General features: G+C 35.8%; 1 protein-coding gene across 2 annotated transcripts in view; it reads left to right on the plus strand.

Moving 5' to 3' along the window:
- LOC116413730 (uncharacterized) overlaps positions 1–20,764 on the plus strand; it is a 30,381-nt gene that overhangs the window by 1,707 nt on the left and 7,910 nt on the right. For both annotated transcript variants that reach the window (XM_052898285.1, XM_052898286.1), the window contains exon 2: positions 14,135–14,308. In XM_052898285.1, the coding sequence (XP_052754245.1) occupies positions 14,141–14,308 (168 nt within the window). In that variant the 5' untranslated portion in view covers positions 14,135–14,140. The remainder of the gene's footprint in view (positions 1–14,134; positions 14,309–20,764) is intronic.

Below are 20,764 nucleotides of genomic sequence, written 5' to 3' on the forward strand. Positions count from 1 at the left end.
GTGTGCCAAATTTCCTTAATATTTGTTCAGTTATTAATGCATGATGATATAGTATTAAACATACAAGCCTCTGACAAACTTTCGCGCAATATTACTAGTTGAATCTCGCGGCTTTGTCTGCGTTTTCTATCAATATTATAAATACGAAAATTTAAAAGGATAGGTAGATGTTTATTACTCTTTCACGCAAAAACTACTGAACGAATTTGAATGAAATTTTATATATAGGTAGGTTATATTCTAATTTAGCACTTATGATACTTTATGTACTCTACCAGGTCGACCTCCACGCGGTCGCCATACATCGCCAACAATCGTGTTTAATTTTTGGTTAATTCGACATGATGTGCCAACTGATTTGCTTTCATCCTCACCAATCATCCCTCACTGGTGCCCCACCAGCGTATACCGATAGCGCAGGCGGGGTTACCATTCCATTATCACCCATTTAACACCGATTTTTAGCTGTCGAATTAGTATAGGAGGCGCTACAATTATATCGTTTCGCTGAAGAAACGCTCCCTTCAAAGTATCCTAACGATATCGACTTCACCCTGTGTACTTTACTAGCTGTCTCCCGCGGCTTCACCTCTCTTATCGTGATTTTAAATATCCTTGAACTTGCCTCAAGAAATACGCTGTCGAATAGAAAAAGAAGTTTTGAAATCCGATCGGTAGTGCTAGAGATTAGCGCGTTAAAAAAAACAAACTCTTAGATATAATATTCGAAACCGCTCGACCGAATTTTATAATATTTTATAAATATGTAGATAGTAGTTTTTTTTTTTAACGATAAGAAAAAAACCGATCAGATGTAAGTCGGTTACCACTTTCCATCAGGTGGGCCGTCAGCTTGTTTGCCATTCTAAGTTATATAAAAAAAAATAAAAATAAAAAAAGTTAAACTCATAAGCCAAGGGTTTACCTCATAATTTTACATTTACGTAAATGTAAAATTATGAGGTAAAATGACCTTTATTGCATTATTCTTACTAAAAAGACGCCTAATATTTTTTACCATTCATATTTTTGATATAATTTCTTATTTTGATTCATAATTGTGGTTAAAAACTGACCCCCATAACTATGTTTTGGTTTTGGAGGTTTTTTTTTTATTAATTTCTCAAAAGATTGATGAATGTGGAGGAAGCGAAAGAGGTTCGTTTAAATCGAAGCATTTGGCGTTCCATTGTTTCTGTCTACCCTAATGGGAGACAGGCGTGACAGATATGTATGTATATGTATGTAATTTCTCAAATACTATGCTAGGTGGAAACATCGTTTTATTTTTTCTGTAATATTCACATATTCCTTTATAAACAGTAATTATTTCAGATTTTTCGCTTCCGCAGCGTCAAAATAAATAGAAATCATTTTATACAATATAAATGAAGCTCTTTCATATGATACCCCACTTGAACTAGTAGGTTAATTTTCAAATTTTGACTACTTTTTAGTCCTGTCTAAAGAAAGTAAAAATATTTTTTTTTTATTTATTTTATTTGCAATATATATAGACAGATCGTTGAGCTTCAAAAACGTGTCAACTTTTTGTCAGCAAATTGTCAAATTAGCCGACACGTTTTATTATCAATGTCCTATATACTTACGCAGACAATGTATCTGGACGTATTATTTATTAAATAAAATTAGTGTTTACGCATTTAAAAAAGATACAGAAATTGTATGACAAAATATAGAAGCTATAAAGGAATCGCTCATAACTATTTCTCACGCAAAATTGTATGAAAAAGTTGGCCCGTTTTTCTCGTAACATTCGCATGGAGACACTCTATGTATATAACGTAAGACGCGGACCAACAATATGTAAAACTATTCCAAATTTCAAATCGATAGCATTAGTAGTTGCTGAAATATAACGCTAAGACACACGGACAGACAGACTGAGACACCCCACAAATGTTCCTTTGTACCTTTTTTTTATACAACTTAGAATGGCAAACTAGCTGACGGACCATTTGGATCTGAAGAACGTCTGCGACATCCACCATACTCCCCGGACCTTGCTCCAACAGATTATAATTTTTTCCGGTATTTGGACAACTGCTTACAAGGAAAACAATTCCGATGCGGCAGTCCAAACCGCTTTCAAAGTGCTTATTGTTTCTCACCCCCATGGTTTTTTAATAAAGGGATCAATGAATTACCTATGAGATGGCAAAAGTGCATAGATTATAACGGTGCATACTTTGATTTCATTGTATAATTGTTAGTTAGTGTACATTGACGCTTATCTGTGAGAGCTGTATACGATCTGTCCGGAAAGTTCGTATAAAAGTGTTCTGGAATGCGAGAAAGAGGAGTGGGGAGGCCAGGTAAGCGCAGGACCCCTTCCTTATGTCCCTAACAATGCTTCAGTTCTGGTCTGACCGCCGTGCGGTGCGAACTGCTTGTCACGCCATCAGTTACCTCTTAACGAAACCCCGTAGGCATGGAGCCCGCTTCAGTTGAAGAGCAGCGCGTCGAAATCAAGTTTCTCTCGAAACTCGGCAAGAATGGCCGTGAAATTTTTGCCGATCTCAGAACAGTTTATGGGGATGATGCTGTGAAGGAACCAACCGTCCACAAGTGGCTAAAAAGGTCAAGACAATGTTGATTGTTTTTTTCGATGTTCGGGGGATTGTCCATCAAGAATTCGTCCCTCCAGGCCAGACAGATGATGGAAAATTCTACGTCGATGTGCTCAGACGCCTCAAAGCTCGTGTGGCACGAGTTCGTCCAGAATTGGCGCGAGAGGGGCGTTGGATTCTTCACCACGACAATGCCCCTGCCCACACCTCTCTTGTTGTCCGTGAGTTTTTGAGTAAAAATTCCATTACGGTGACCGAACACCCCCCTATTCGCCGGATTTGGCCCCGTGTGACTTCTTCTTGTTCCCAAAAACCAAATTGGTACTTCGGGGGCGGCATTTGGGGGACATAAATGAGATAAAAAAAGCTACGACGGGGCAGCTGAGAAACCTACAACCACTTTCAAGGAGCCTTTCACAGTGGAAACGGCGTTGGCACAAGTGCATTATGTCACTACTTTGAAGGGGATAAAATTGTTTTACCTGAATAATTGTAAAATAAAATTTTTAAAAAACTTTTATACGTACTTTCCGGACAAACCTCGTACACCTTTAATTGATATGTTCATACAGCCTTAAGCTCGGTAGTGAGGAGTGAGATTTTTTTGATCAAACTTAGATTTATGCATTTTGTAATAGTAGTTTTTCTCTTTTACTTATTAATAACATTGTATATTGTCTACTTAATTATTGTGAGCATATTGTTGGTGTGTCTTTTATAAATTAATTAATTAAATATATTTTACAAAAAATAAAATCACTTTATATTTCTCCCGCACAAAACGCCAATTTCATATGTAAGGATCTAATAGTGTTTCTTATATAACTTCCATGTACAGACAGCGAACAGTTACGATTTTATGATATGTTACTGTCGAATTTCGACCACGGCGCGACCACTCATCATCTTCCTACACTTATCCCAATTATTATTTGTGGTCGACGTAATCTGGTTTTATCCATATTACAAAAGGAATTGGCTTATAGTTTTACGACCGGCCGCCTGGCTGACGTCAACCCTCTTTGGAATGCATTTGTTGGTGGTTTCCGCCACCTACGATTTGGAGGAAAGGATTGAGAAAAAAGGAAGAGAAAATTGGGAATGCGGAAAGGAAATTAGTAAAAGAGAGGAATAAAGGACTTGTGTGAGAAAGGAATGGGGGGGGGGGGGGGACACTGCTTTATTGCAACACTGCACTTATTCTAGAATCGGACAGATTTCTAGAGAAGAACACCCCTGACGGGGCGACCACTAGTATGTAGTAAATACGTAATTTATTATATTTTACATTATACAGTATGTTATCTGTGAAATTTACATAAAGTACCTATATTGATACGCAAAGATTACTGTTTAAAGACTTCATGCATCTAGTACCTAGATATATACTTTTTTATCTAGACATGTATACATATATAAAAAAAGTAAATTTTAAATATACCTATTTATATAAAAAGTGCGTAGTTTTTTTTTTCTCCGCATTGAATCGATGTGAAATTAAACCACAACTGTGTTATAGCTCTATATATAAGCTCTAGAATAAGCTAGCTGCCTAGGTTTTCCCTAGAGACTACAGTATGGGATTCTTCAAAAAGGGTATATTAAAGTTTCTTCAGGGTCGGCAACGCGCACGTGACACCGCTAGTGTTGCAGGCGTCCATAGGCTACAATGTATAGGTGTGTGTCTATATATATATATATATATATGCCGCCGCCCATGATCACCCATAATACCAACAGCATTGCAGGTGTACTGCCGGCCTTTTAAAAAGGAATATGCTCTTTTCTTGAAGGGTACAATGTCGTATCGGTTCGGGAATACTGCCGCTGCCTTAGCATTCTAAACCAACGTACCTACATGCAAAGGAAATCAACACCGAAACCGATGTGTTACTGCATGATGAACATTGATAAATAACAAATAGATAAGGCTTTTACAAGGCTGATCGGACTTTTACGGAACGATTATAAATATTATGCGATAATTAAAATATTCACCTCACTTAACTAGCTCGTAAAGTGTAGTTTAATTTCGGGTTTTATTACACTAATACTTGTTATATTGACTGTGGCATTGAGATTAACCGACTTCGAAATAAGTTTTAAATTTAAAAGATTGCATCCCAAAAAATACTGGCTTCACTTGTGACAAAACCAGATGAAAGAAGAATCTTCCAAATCGGTTTACAATTGACGGAGTTATGAGGTGGCAAACAAGAAAAATACAAAAGATATGAAAGTCATCCTTTTTTAAAGTCGGTTAATTATATATATATATATATATATATATATATATATATATATATATATAGTTTCTACTTCAGATTTATGGTAACCGTCGTCTATAGACATGAGCAGTACCATGGACATAAAATATACTGTTTCGCCTATGATACTCCCCGTACCCTGTAAATTCACTGCCATATCCCACGCTTCAAACCGAAACACAACTGCTTCCCGGTAGAAACACGAATGGGACAGAGGTGGCCAAGCAATCGACTTTTGTACAGTCTCCCTCTACTCCTCTGTTTATAATTAACGCAGTCATGAGGTGATAAACAAAAAAAAAAGAAACAAATAGAGAATCTGTTTATTTTTGAATTCGTTTGAAAAAATTATTCAATTATTCTTTTTTTTTTTTATCTGAATGGATAAGTGCATATTGGTCTCACAGAAATGTTACCAAAATCGATTCACTAGTTTAGTTTTTAAACCAAAATAACAGGTTTTATCACAACTCAAGTCGGATCTTTTTTTTTTTTTTTTGTGTGTGCGAACCAATATCTTTTTAAATCCAAATATTGAATACTAACTGCAGAGAATGGTCAATTCGCTTGGCCAGTTATATAAATATATTAATTATCATACTAGACTTGCGAGATTATATTTACATGAACCGTTTGTGGACTAACTTTATACCATAAGGTGTTTTGTTTTATTTCTTTAAATATATACCAATAGGTAATGTCATTTGTGTGCTATAAGTGATGTAAATAAATTATATATATATAATTATATATATATATATATATATATATATATATATATATATATATATATATCAGCAGTATACTCTGTATACGGAGGAATAACACCTAAGTCCTCAGGGATGGCAACGCATGGGGAGTATCATGGGTGAAACAGTATACTCTGTTATGTCCACGGTACTGCTCATGTCTATAGGCGACGGTTACCACTTTCCATCAGGTGGGCCGTCAGCTTGTTTGCCATTTAAAGGTGCATAAAAAAATTCAGGATGTTTTCTTTTTTTTTTTTTTTTTCTTACAGTTTGGTCCCGTGGAAATGTTATCAAAATCTGCTGTATGATTTAGTTTTTACATCAAAATAACTGGTGTTGCCATAATTGAAGTCTATTTTTTTTTTGTGGAACACAATCTTTAATTACCAAAATATAATTCTAGCAACTAGGCAATTTCGACTCCCAAATACTTCATATCTCAAAAGAGATCCCAAACTAAAAAACTTTTAGAATGTTCTAGATCGTTACATATTATAACCTCTTCACAAATGTTACAATAACTGGTTATCTCGCACGTAAAAATCAACATTTTTAACTTAAAAAAAAAAACTAGATTCGAATAAACAGTTTGAACTTCAGGTTTGCGTTGCTTATTTTACATCGAGATGTTATTTTCCCGCTCTTTTTAACGGATTTGAAAATGTGTTGTTTCCTTATAAGTTTGACAAGCAATGGGGACACTTATCCCCGTTATTCGATGTCCCTGTCCCGAACCCCATTGGTAGTAATAAACTATGAAATTGAGCTTCACGGTGTGCACCCTAAAATCGTGGTGGTTAAAGGAAGGAATTGTTAGTAACGGGATGGCAAGTCGTCATTGCTAGCAATTTTACCCTGTCAGTTTGACCTGGGACATCATCATTATAATCATCGCGGTGGGGGAAGGGATTGTTAGGAATGGGGAGGTTAGTCCCCATTGCTATCAATATACCCTATCAAGTCGACCTCCACGCGGTTCCCCCTGGAAACTATCGTGACTAATTTATCATTTAATTCGTCACGATGGGCTTACAGACCTACCTTTTCATCCTCACCTATCACCGCTCACTGGTGCCCCGCCAGTGTATATCGATATTTTTTTGCCAGTAGTTGCCACGCTTGGCAAGCGGATTGGCAACCGCTATTAGGCTTTAATGATGTTCTGAGATAGACACTCGACTATTAAGTTCCCTTAGTTGTGTTATACGATAACCACGCGAAAGGAAGGGGTGGTCCATTCTATGCCGGGACCACGCGACGATTAAATATCACTAACAAACTGACAACACGATAATGTTAACTTCTAAAGTTTTATATTTAAAACTGATACCTATATATTTTTTCTGTTTTTTTTTTTAATATACTAACAGCTGTTTTGACCGGAGTGAATGTCAAATAATCCAGTTTTAAATTATTTAAGTTTATATAAAATATTATCAAATGCCTAAAGTTAATCGGAAACTTGCTTTGTATGTGGGGGGGGGGGTTGTTTTTTTTTTTTTTTTTGATGGGTGAAAATGGTGTGGTAACCCCGCCTGCGCTAACGGGATACGCTGCCGGAGCACCAGTGAAGGGTGATGGATGAGAATGAAAACAGGCCAGTTAGCCCATCATGATGAATTCATCAGGAATTAACCATGATAGTTTCTAGGGGGAACCACGAGGAGATCGACCTGGTTGGGTATATTGGTAGCAATGGGATTCTCAGTCTCCATTACTAACAATCCTTCTCCCCCCTCCAAGTGTATTCATCACGATGGGCTAACTGACCTGCCTTTTCATCTTCACCTGTCATCCCTCACTGGTGCCCCGCTAGCGTATACAGTTAGCGCAGGCGGGGTTACCATACCATTATCGTACATAAAAAAAAAAACACTTACCATCAGATAGGCCGTATATCGTTTGCCATCTTAGTGATATAAAAAAGAAAACAAAACCTATAAATTTCGTTTTTAAAAATATCTTAATGTAATGTTTTAACTTACATAAATAGATACTCTTTATTGTTTCCTCCAAAACATTACAATAGTAAACTTATTTATAAATATAAACAATTACAAGAAATAATCACAGTGAGAAAACAATGGGCGACCTTATCGCTAAGAGCGATCTCTTCCAGCCAACCTAGTTTCGATTCTATTATTAAGTTAATATTTATTTATTGAACACATAACAAATGTTATATAATAAAAATAATATATCAATGAGAATTAATAAATATGTAAAGTCAATGTATAAAAATTTGAATTATTATTAATCGGGGCCCAGTATGCTAATTTAACAAAAACACCTGTACTCTGCCAGTTAGAGCTTTGCCATTTTACGAGGTTATTTAATAACTACCATTTACCGCCGGCTTTGTCCGCACTTGTACCGTCTAATGGGAGACAGTCGTGATAGATATGTATGTATGTATGAAATAATATATCGATACTATAATGACAATATATATATATATATATATATATGGGGCGAAAAGGGATTGTTAGCAATGGAGTTTGATAGCCCCATTGCTAGCAATATGCCTTATTAGGTCGACCTCCACGTGGTTCCCCCTGGAAACCATCGTGAACAATTCTTGTTGAATTCGTCACGATGGGCTAACTGACCTGCTTCATACTCACCTATCATCCTTCACTGGTGCCCCGCCGGTGTATACCGATAGCACGGGTGGGGTTACCATTCCATTATCATCCATTAAAATATATATATATATATATATATATATAGAGATAGATGACCTTAATTACCATTATTAAGAAAATAAAAAATTAAAACAACAAAAAGAAAAAAAGAACAATTAATGTTATTGGTAATAGGAGCCGCCTCAGCTGTTGCTACATATGTACAGCTCCAGCGAGATGTACCTATACAGCGCTGATTTTCAGGCGGCCCCTTAACTCCTTTACCTTTAGCATGCGTGCGACCCGCCAATACCTATTTCTCGGTTGGGAGACTCAACACGTTTACCAACAAATACATAATACATTACAATACATACATAAAACATTACAATAAATACATAAAACATTACAACAAATACACAAAAAATTACAAACAAAACCGAAAAAAACTGAATAAATTATCGCACCTCACTATATCCATCCTTTATCTAGTGGGATCTCGTCCTATAATTAATGTATGAAATTCATAACACAAAATGTATACAAATTACCACCTAGATTGATTGATAATGCCTTGTGACGTCACAATGATAACTCGCAGAAAGTAGTGAGTGACTCACGGCACCCAACAATCAAAATTTTATCGTGAATACAATCAATTATTTATATTATTTGGAACATTATTTGTTTAATATTGCGCAGTAAAGACTTTGCTAGTGTCTCGATGAAGGATGACAATAGAATAAAGTAACCCAGCTTGCGCTAACGGTATACGCTATGGGACACCAGTGAAGGATGATAGGTGAGGATGAATAGACAGGTCAGTTAGTCCGTCGTGATGAATTCAACAATATGCCCAATCAAGTCGACTTCCACGCGTTTCGTCCTGGAAACTATCGTAGTTTATAATGAAATATAAAAAATAAAATTTGTCACAACTGACCTACTTCATCCTTACCTATATCATAATAAATACTGCCAACCGTGGAACCACTGGCGTAATCTCCCAATAGATTTCTGTTTTGCACTACTGCTGCCCACTCATTACTCCCTATACTACTGTTTGGTTGACTGGAATAAATCTCTCTTATTATATATATATATATATATATATATATATATATATATATATATATATATATATATATATATATATATATATATATATATATATATATATATATATATATATATATATATATTGTCTTCCAGAAGTAGACTTTGTACAAAAGTCGATTGCTTGGGTACCTCTGTACCATTCGTGCTTCAACCGTGAAGCAGTTGTGTTTACATGGCTGTGTTTCGGTTTGAAGGGTGGGATATGGCGTGAATTTACTGGGTACAGAGGAGTAACAGCTGAGTCCTCAGGAATGGCAACGCATGAGGAGGTTACCACTTTCCATCAGGTGGGCCGCCGCTTGTTTGCCATTCTAAGTTGTATAAAAAAAAAATACATGACCCACCTCTAAAACAGATAGGTATATACGAATGTAGTACATTCATATCCGCATTGATTTCTCAGTTTTAGATAAGACAACAATTTGGTGTGGTAACTAAAGTGACGGACTGACGAAACAGTCATTGATTTTTTTTTTTTCCCCTATTTTCATTGGTTCGCAGTGGTATGATATGTTAACATATGCGGTGATGATCGCTAATTTCTCATCATATGTGTTTGCGCTGATGTCGACGGAAGGTAGAGCTTCCGCTATTAGATACGTGAGCTTCTCCCATCGTGGACGTTTGCTAATGACAGTCATTGGTTTAGGTGTTTTCGACTTTCACACGATTTATGTTAATAATGAAACAGTCACTATTTGAGGCGCTTTCGATGGTTGTGTTTGAGGGAGGGGAAGGGGGCGTTTTACCAATATCCTCCTTCTTCCTTACGTGAGATTTAAAATAATAAATTTTCCTTCAAATAAATTTTTCTCTTTATGTTATTATTTCGGTCCGGTTTATTGATGGTTGAAAATGGTATGGTAACCCCGCCTGCGCTAACGGGATACGCTGGCCCCACCAGTGAAGGGGTGATAGATGAGAATGAAAACAGGCCGGTTAGCCCATCATGGTGAATTCATCAGGAATTAACCATGATAGTTTCCAGGGGGAACCGCGCGGAGGTCGACCTGGTTGGGTATATTGCTGGCAATGGGATTCTAAGTCTCTACTACTAACATTCCCTTTCCCCCCGGTTTAGTCCGGTTAGAACACGATAGAAAATTTTTATCAGCCAACAATTATACCTATATTATGATAAAATAATTAAATTGTATTTTACAAAAAAAAAACCGACTTCAATCCCCGATCAAAAAATTACCGGCAAAATCTGTTATACAGTTTTTAAATAAAAAAATAAACTAAATTATTGAATCGATTTTGATAAAATTTCTATGGGATCAGTCAAAAGGCCGGCAGCACACCTGCAATGCCGTAGGTGTTGTGGGTGACCATGGGCGACGGTAGTCACTTACCATCAGGTGAGCCGCATGCTCGTTTGCCCCCTGTGTTCTAAGTAGTATATATCCTTTCTGTGTTATGAGGTAAAAAAAAAAATACAACCGAATCGAGAAACCTACTTTTTGAAGTTGGTAAAAAAATCTAGAATCTTTGATGGCAAATTGTAACTGTTGTCTTCATATAAATAATACCACAACAATATCGTAAAATACATTAAAGATTGATTGCATTTAAACATACAGTAATAGTAACAATTAGGAACTATGTAAGCAAAGATGTGTTTATTTCTAAAAGAGATTTCTTCCAGTCAACCAAACACAGTGGTATTAGGAGTAGATGCAGTAGGCAATATATGGTATATATATATATGAATTTAAATTGACATTATTTATTTTCGTAAAATTTCTATTATATATATATATAGAACCGATCGAATTTTTTTATACAACTTAGAATGGCAAACAAGCTGCCGGCCCACCTCATGGAAAGTGGTAATCGTAAATTAATATAAATATCCTACCGGTACCGGCGATATTCATTTAATTAACTTTATTGACCAAAATAAACTATGGTACAAAAGGCGGACTTAATACTAGTAGCGTCCTCTACCAGTCAACCTTTGGGGTGAACAGTGAATCACGAACGCGAGGCTTCATTATTGGTATAGGTAAAGAGAATAACAACTAGTAGAATGTAAACTAATGTATATCTATATAGAATAAGTAATATATATATATATATATATATATATATATATATATATATATATATATATATATATATATATATATATATATATAAATGAATAAAATATAAAGTAAAATATAAAAGATGATTAGCTACTATTGTTGTAATTAATTGATAAGGTGATCATGTCGAAATGGGTGATGACCGTTCTGTTGTACTTTTCAAACATTTTCTTTCATACAAAGCTTATTCTAACGATTAGAAACACAGCAAAGAATAAAAGAATTATGAAAGATGAAAAAATATGTTAAGCCGTTCTCAAGTGATTTGTTTACATACATTCAGCAAGTGATTTTTATTTATATAGACATATTTATTATTCGTAAAACTATAAGACTGAATCTTTTTGTAATATGGATAAAAAAATATTAAGCCGACCCTAAATAATGATTGGGATAAGGGTAGGAAGATGTTGATCCAGCTAAACTGATGGACATATCCGGCTAAACTAATGGACATATCCGGCTAAACTGTTAGGCATATCTGCCTTAACTGATGGGCATATCCGGCTAAACTCTTGAGCATATCCGGCTAAACTGTTGGGCATATCTGCCTTAACTGATGGGCATATCCGGCTAAACTAATGGACATATCCGGCATAACTAATAGACATATCCAGCTAAACTAATGGACATATCCGGCTAAACTAATGGACATATCCGGCTAAACTAATTTTATTTTATTTATTTATTTATTTGAAAATTACTCACCACACTTACAGTTTCCCAAAACGTGTAGTGAGCCATAGTTTAATTTTACAAACTTACAAATTTTGTAAACAACATTTTAAAAATATATTTATTTTGTCATTAAATATATCAATATCTGGCTGCTGAGCAATCAGAGAATTGAGCAGAGAAATAGCTTGATAAGTGGGATAATGGACATATCCGGCTAAATTAATGGACATATTTGGCTGAATTAATAAATATATCTGGATTTTTGTTTTATACCTGGCAACACTGCTGGAATTTAATTTTTATTTCACAACACACAGGAAGAAATGTTTCTTCTACTCGCAACAAAACGAGTTTGTACTCAATTTGATCATAAATAATGTGATTTGTATTACAGCCATTAAATACTGGTTCATTCAAGGCCCGATCTCTAGTTAAAATTTCAATTTTATCTCGTCTACTTTAAAATTATTATTTCTTGATCTTATATGCTGTTTATAGTAATCGTATATAATTTTTAGTATAACATAGCAGTTAATTATATATTTATAAAACTTTTTTTTTTTAAGAGACATCAAAAAGACGAAGATTCTCAATGTTTATTACTTCTAGTACTTAAAGTCATATTACAAAAACATTTTCCTCTGTAAAAAAAGTCGTGTCAAAATTCAGCAAAGTTTTATGATGTTTTTTTTTCAATGTATGATATTTTTTTTTTTGATGGGTGAAAATGGTATGGTAACTCCGCCTGCGCTAACGGGATACGCTGGCGGAGCACCAAAGGGTAGGGTGATAGATGGGAATGGAAACAGGCCAGTTAGCCCATCATGATGAATTCATCAGGAATTAATCATGATAGTTTCCAGGGAGAACCGCGAGTAGGTCGACCTGGTTGTTATATTGTAGCAATGTAAATTCACTTGTCCTATATCTCAACCCTTCCCCCGTTATACAGCACATATGGATGATACACAACAATCCCGCCTGCGCTAACGGTATACGCCGGCGGGGCACCCGTGAGGGGATAAGTGAGGATGAAAGGGCAGGTCAGTTAGTCCATCATGATGAAAACACCTGGAATTCAGCACGATAGTTTCCAGGGGGGACCACATGGAGGTCGACCTGATAGGGTATATATATATTTTTTTTATGCGTGAAAATGGCATGGTTACCTCGCTTGCGCTATCGGTATACACTAGCGGGGTACCAGTGAGCGGTGATAGGTGAGGATGAAAAGAAAGGTCAGCTTGTTTGCCATTGTGACGAATGCAATGATAAAAAAAATTTGTCACGATTATTAAGTCATTCCGCGTGGAATCCTGAACGGAATTAATAGTAATGGGGACTAAACTCCCCATTACTAGCAATTTCCTTTTATTACAGCAAAATGTTGTTACGTTTAAATTCAAATATTAAAACACTAGATTAAAAATATTTATGATCATCAACGCGAAATCGCGTGTTTTGTTCTTCAAAAAAAAAGCTACTTTGGTCAACAAAATGTAAACAATAATATATGGTTTTTTATACAAAATGTACTTGTTTGTTGGGCAAAAATATGCCCAATATATTTATGGAACGGAAAGTACTTGATAGTGGCGCAAAAGTAAAACTTGTAGAACATAAATTTGTGGGGAATGTATAGGACATAAAGACAGTGCGGTTTCAAAGGAATTTTCTACCGTGAACGCTCAGGCTGTGGAATGAACTCCCTGCCGAGGTTTTCCCTAAAGACTGCAGTATGGGGTTCTTCAAAAAGGTTTCTTCAGGGTTGGCAACGCGTACGTGACACCCCAAATGTTGCAGGCGTCCATAGTCTACAGTGACCGTTTACCAATAGACGATCTGTACGCTTCTTAACCACTTTCGTGATATAAAAAATACTTTGTTGTGAAAATAGAAACACGAGTGTCTTAAAAATATTGGTTGTAGAGCAAAATAAACTTGTTATGGGGCTAAATCAATATAATCTCTAAAGGCAGGGTAAAAATGTGACAAATATAATTTCGATTGCAGACTGACATGTCAACCCGCAGCGGCGCTAGCGCGCTCCGGGCCCGGCGCGGTCACAAGGAGCGCTCCAAGAACTTCACCGAGCTGGAGAAGCGGACGGTGCTGGAGCTGATCGCCAGGCACCGCGACGTGCTCCGCCAGGGTCGCTCCAACAACGCCACCAACCGGAGCAAGCAGGTACTACTGCGTGTGAAATTTCTAGTCATCTCTGTGTGAGCTCAACAGCGTCACTAACCGGAGTAAGCGAGTACTTTTCCGGTCATCTCCAGAGGGAATGACAAACGATATGTACGACAGAGTGACAGTACAGTATCCAGGATGGCCATATCTAAGTTTTGGTTTTTACGCAAACCTCAAATATTTTTTCTCCGAATCGATATGATTCTTAGGATTTTTACGCTATTACAAAGTTGTATCGTTTTTGACTACGTTTTTGGCATTTGCCATAAAATGAACGACGAAAAATAAGGTAATTCCTTCTGTTTCTACTTTTTCCTCTCCTTTTATTTCTGTTATGTATCTTCAGTCATATATTTACTGTAATTTTACACCTTATATACCTACAAGTATTAAAACTATTACCCGAAATTTCGAAAAAATCATTCAAAAATCTCCAAACCCCTGTCATTTGTCTCCAAAAATTTTATTTCTTTGAAGTTTCCCAAATAAGAAAAATTTTAACCCAGAATTGAGGAAAAATATTTAATTTGACAACACTGGCTTTGATATCGTTTCTCTTCCTTTTCTTAAATTTGGTGATCTCATCGTGCTTTTTGATAAAACTCAAAAGAACGTTTGTTCTTTTTCGAGCGACTTCGAAAAGAAGTTGGTTCTCAATTCGAATACAGTTTTTGTATGTTTGTCACCTCATAACTCTGTCAGTTGTAAACCGATTTAGAAAATTCTTTTTTTATCTGAAAGGATATACTTACAGATTGGTTCCGTAGAAATTTTAACAAAACCAAAACAAATGGTTTAGTTTTTAAATCAAAATAACTGGTTTGACCACAATTGAAGTCGGTTTTTACTTATGGAACACAATTATTTTCAATACGACAACGTACCTTATGTAGTGAAAATAATTGAATTGATGAATATACCCAACCAGGTCGACCTCCTCGCGGTTCCCCCTGGAAACTATCATGGTTAATTCCTGATAAATTCATCATGATGGGCTAACTGGCCTGCTTTCATTCTCATCTATCACCCTTCACTGGTGCTCCGCCAGCGTATCCCGTTAGCGCAGGCGAGGTTACCATACCATTTTCATCCATCAAAAAAAAAATTGCAATACTAGCATCATCATCATCGTACCAACTGTTAACTGTCCACTGCTGAACATAAAGCCCCCCCTTAGGGGTTTTGCCAGTAGTTGCCACACTCGGCAGGCGGATTGGCCATCGCAGTTAGTCTTTGAAGATGTGTTAAAAAGGACGCTGCTGTCCATTCTCGTCCTCCCTCAGTCGCCTCTTACGACATCCACGGGAAAAGAACGGATGACTTATTCTATATATATATATATATATATATATATATATATATATATATATATATATATATATATATATATATATATATATATATATATATCTTAAGATTATCAGACAGAATTAAAACTAGCACAATTAAAAAACACATAAAAACAAAAGATGTTACAGTCACAGTTAAAAAATTTAAATGGAAATGGGCAGGGCATACAATAAGAGGGAGAGATAAATGGAGTAAAAAGATAATGTTTTGGTACACGAAAGACAAAAAAAGGAGAAGAGGAAGACCACATTGAAGATGGGTAGATGACATTAGGGCTGAAGCAGGGGGTATTTGGACAAGAATTGGAGACAGTTGGTTGTTTTTTTAAAAAAAAAATGTCTGAATAAAGGCTTTATATATATATATATATATATATATATATATATATATATATATATATATATATATATATATATATATTGAATTATTAAATAATATTATAACCATCATTGATATATTTAGTAGCAGCCTGCCAAAGATATTAGAAGCGGCTCACAAATATCAAGAGTCGGGTTAAATACATTTATTATAACTTTAAATTAATTTAATTAATTATTTTTAATGTATAAAAATAAAATAAAAATCTTTCAATACTAATAATAATATAAAATAAAACCGATGCCTGTTACAAACGTCGATACAAAGTCTCTTTCTAGTATAAAATTAAAAAGTAGGTTATTGTTTATTTAAATAATTCGATTACTTAATCTAAAGATAGAGAGAAACAAAGGAATTCCTTATTTAATTAGTTATAGGAAACGCTATGTGATTACTGTGCTATCATTAATATGTACAGATACACAGATTATGTGAGCGTAAATTAATTGATAAACGTTTGTGAGGGCGAACTTGTTTACACGCGATGGGTTCCGTGTATTATGATTTTATTTGATGTTATATTACAATACAGGAAGGCTTTCAGCAAACAACCTTTTTCCTATGGAATAATTTATTTACATAGATACATGTGATCACCAGAGGGAGACTGTACAAAAGTCGATTGCTTGGCTACCTCTGTCCCATGTGTGTTTCAACCGTGAAGCAGTTGTGTGTGCATGGTTGTGTTTCGGTTTGAAGGGTGGAATATGGCGTGAATTTACTGAGTACAGAGGTATAACACCTGAGTCCTCAGGAATGGCAAAGCATTGGGGGTTACATTGGCCAAACAGTATACTCTGTTATGTCCATGGTACTATGTTATACCAAATACTAATAATAAATATGTTTATGTATTATATGTGTAATTATTATGTATTATTATGTATAATTATTTCAGTATGTTATACAATTATGTCACATATTTTTCACCATCTCTCCCCTTCATACGCTTTCCGTTTTCACCTAATGTGTAGCTGGTAGAGAATGCCATATGGCATTAAGCTCGCCACTTGTACAAAGTTTTATTGTACAATAAAGAATAAATAATTACTCCTCTCCATCCAAAGGTTGGCTGGAAGAGGTCGCTCTTAGCGATAAGGTCGCCCATTGTTTTCTCACTGTGATTAATTCTAGTAATTATTTATATCTATAATAAGTTTACTGTTGTAATCTTTTGGAGGAAACAATAAAGAGTATCTAACTATATAACAAAAGTGTCCGTGACACTTTTCAAAAATCCCTGCCGGATGGCCCCCGGACGCCCTTCAAACTGGGACAAATCCGGGTAAATCCGGACAGATGGCAGCCCGAGTTAAAAACCAATGCATGCATGCATGATCGACTAACACCATGCACGTTTATCATTCAAGTAATCGTTTAGTGTGTAACAGGCTTTGTTCAATAAGTCAGGATTGGTTATTCACAGTCATACAAACTCCAAACTTCTGTCATTGCTCAATCATCGTCATCATGTCGGCCTTTAACTGTCCACTGCTGGACATAAGCCTCCCCCTTAGGGGGTTTTCGCCAGTAGTTGCCACGCTTGGCTGGCGGATTCACAACCGCAGTTAGGCTTTAGAAATGTTTTAAGAGGGACGCTGCTGCCCGTCCCTTGCCCTCCCTTAGTCGGCTCTTAAGACACCCACGGGAAAGGCAGGGGTGGCCTATTCTATGCCGGGACGACACGGTGATATAGGGGGGAAAGGGGTTATTAGTAATGGAGACTGAGAATCCCATTGCTAGCAATATACCCAACCAGGTCGACCTCCTCGCGGTTCCCCCTGGAAACTATCATGGTTAATTCCTGATGAATTCATCATGATGGGCTAACTGGCCCGTTTTCATTCTCATCTATCACACTTCACTGGTGCTCCGGCAGCGTATCCCGTTAGTGCAGGCGGGGTTACCATACCATTTTCACCCATCAAAAAAAAAAGACACGGGGATATACATCAGTATTCAATAGGTATTTTTATTGAATTATTAAAAAATCCTTACTGCTACCACGGTATAATAATACTAAAGTACAGGGGGAAAAGGATTATTTTGTAATGCAGTTCATTAGCCCCATTGCTAGCAATTAACCCTATCAGGTCGACCTCCACGCGGTTCCCCCTGGAAACCATCGTGGTTAAATTTAGTGGATTTCATCACGATGCTCTAACTGGCCTGCTTTCTTTGTCACCTATTATCCTTCACTGGTGCCCCGCCAGCGTATACCGATAACGCAGGCGGTGTTACCATTCCATTCTCGCTCGCTAAAAAAAAAGTACTAAAGTACGGACACTCCCCGCCGCCCGCTGTGGTCTGACCTCACCCCCTCGCAATCACGCGTCAGCACCTAAACTCTATTTTCCCGCGCTAATTCGCAACTACACAGGTTGTGTCTGTAATTGTGACAAGCATTATTTTCAAATGACTTCAAAAGAAGAATTTTTTTGTCGGTAATTTTTTTTTTCATGTTTGTCACCTCATAACTCCGTCAGTTGTGAACCGATTTAAAAATTTTTAAGGATATACACTAGTCCTCTAGTGTATAGCCTTAAAAATTAAGGGACCAAAAAAATGCTAAATTTTTTGAGGTTTTTCAAGTAGCTGTATTTCCTTTAAAAATGGTCGTACTGGAATTTAAAAGGAAACATTTTAAAGCTTAATGTTTCTAGTTTTAAGATCTTAGGATGAAAAAAATTTTTAAACAACGTGTTCCGTTCAATCCTCGTGAATACCGAAACAATTTTTTTTTTTTTCAAAATTTTTCGGATTTTTTTTTTTTTGGTCTACGAACTTGGAAAAGATTTTTCTAACTTAACCACTATATGGATCGGGCAGCATGTTCATTAAGTTTTAATTTGCTTTTTTGCAAAGTTCGATACGACCACTTCTCGCTGAGATATCGAACTTTGAATGGAAAAGGATCTTTTTGTCTTTAACCATCAATATCTCAGTAACCGCTGGTCGCACAAGAAAATTATTATTATTCCTTTATATTAAATTTAATTAATTTTTTAATTCAGCTTAAGTTCAAAAATCATGGAAAATATTGCAAAAAGGCAAATATTGTTCTTTTAAATTAAGATAAGATCTCAAAACTTGAAACTTGAGCTTTAAAATTCTTTATTTTTAATTCCAACACGACCATTTTTAAAGGAAATACAACTACTTGAAAAACCTTAAAAAAATTTGTTTTTTTTTTTTGTTTCCTTTAATTTTTCCTCTAGTGTATTTTGATAAAGTTTCTACGTGACCAATAGATTGGATATACTTATAGATAAGTATATCCTTTCAGATAGAAAATGAATCTTCCAAATCGGTTTACAACTAACAGAGTTATGAAAGTATTTGTTACTTACTTTACTTTTACTTACTTACTATACTTTACTTTTAAAAAAAAAACAATCGAATTGAGAGTCTCCGTCTTTCTTGTATTTCTAGTCCACTTTATAAATACACTAGCGACCCGCCCCGGCTTCGCACGGACGCATTACATCACATCACATTAGAAACCTCTAAATATATCAGTGTTTCTCTACAATATTATGCATGTATCACTCTTGAATCACTCTATCTATTAAGAAAAGCCGCATCAAAATCCGTTGCGTAGTTTTAAAGATCTAAGTTAAATACGGACAGACAGACGGGAAGCGAATTTGTTTTATACTATCTAGTGATACATAGTTTGATACTTTATCATTAGTATTTAAAATTTTTTTTTATTTATTTAACACTTTATTGCACCAACATAACATGATTTGTTAAACAATTTTTAATACGTATAGTGTAGTACAAAAGGCGGTCTTATTGCTAAGCAATCTCTTCCAGACAACCTTTGGGTAGAAGGAATTAAAGCATAAGTATATATTACTATAAATACTGAAATTTTGCATGCCATTATTTTGGCAAAATGAAAATGTCCATAGCATTTTGTTACCAGCATCTGTATACCGTATTTTTGGGCAAATAATAATTAAATTAGAATTATTATTATTATTTCTGTAGTCGCTTGGTAATTGCGGAACCCTAAAATGGTCAAACTCAATGGTTAAAATATAGTCAAGTAGATAATTCGTGGTCACAATACGACCTTCTTGCGTACGTCGAGTTATCGCGTAACATATATACAAGGATTATATATTATGTTATCATGCGTTAATTTACTTTTTGTTCCATATTGTAAAGCCTACTAGAGGGAGACACTGTATAAAGTCTTTTTTTTTTACTACTTACAATGGCAAACAAGCTGACCCACCTGATGGAAAGTGGTAACCGTCGCCTATAGACACGAGCAGTACCATGGACATAACAGGTGTTATTCCTCTGTACCCTGTAAATTCACTGTCATATCCCACCCCTCAAGCCGAAACACAGCCATGCAAACACAACTGCTTCACGGTAGAAACACGAATGGGGCAGATTTGATTAACCACGATAGTTTAAAGGGGAAACGGCATGGAGGTACATGGGCGAAACAGTACACTCTGTTATGTCCATGGTACTGCTCATGTTTATAGGCGACTGTTACCACTTTCCATTAGGTGGGCTGTCAGCTTGTTTGCCATTCTAAATTAAAAATTAAAAAGAAAGACCTGATAGGGTGTCTGCTAGCAATGGGTCAGTTTGACCCCCATTACTAACAATCCCCCTCTCCCCTTTTTATGTGTGTTACGTCATAACTTCGTCAATAGTAAATCGATTTAGAAAATTATTTTTCCTCATTTAAAAAATTAT

The sequence above is a fragment of the Galleria mellonella genome, unplaced genomic scaffold (genome assembly GCF_026898425.1).
Source record: "Galleria mellonella isolate WM207_F2 unplaced genomic scaffold, CSIRO_AGI_GalMel_v1 utg424, whole genome shotgun sequence".
NCBI lineage: Eukaryota > Metazoa > Arthropoda > Insecta > Lepidoptera > Pyralidae > Galleria > Galleria mellonella.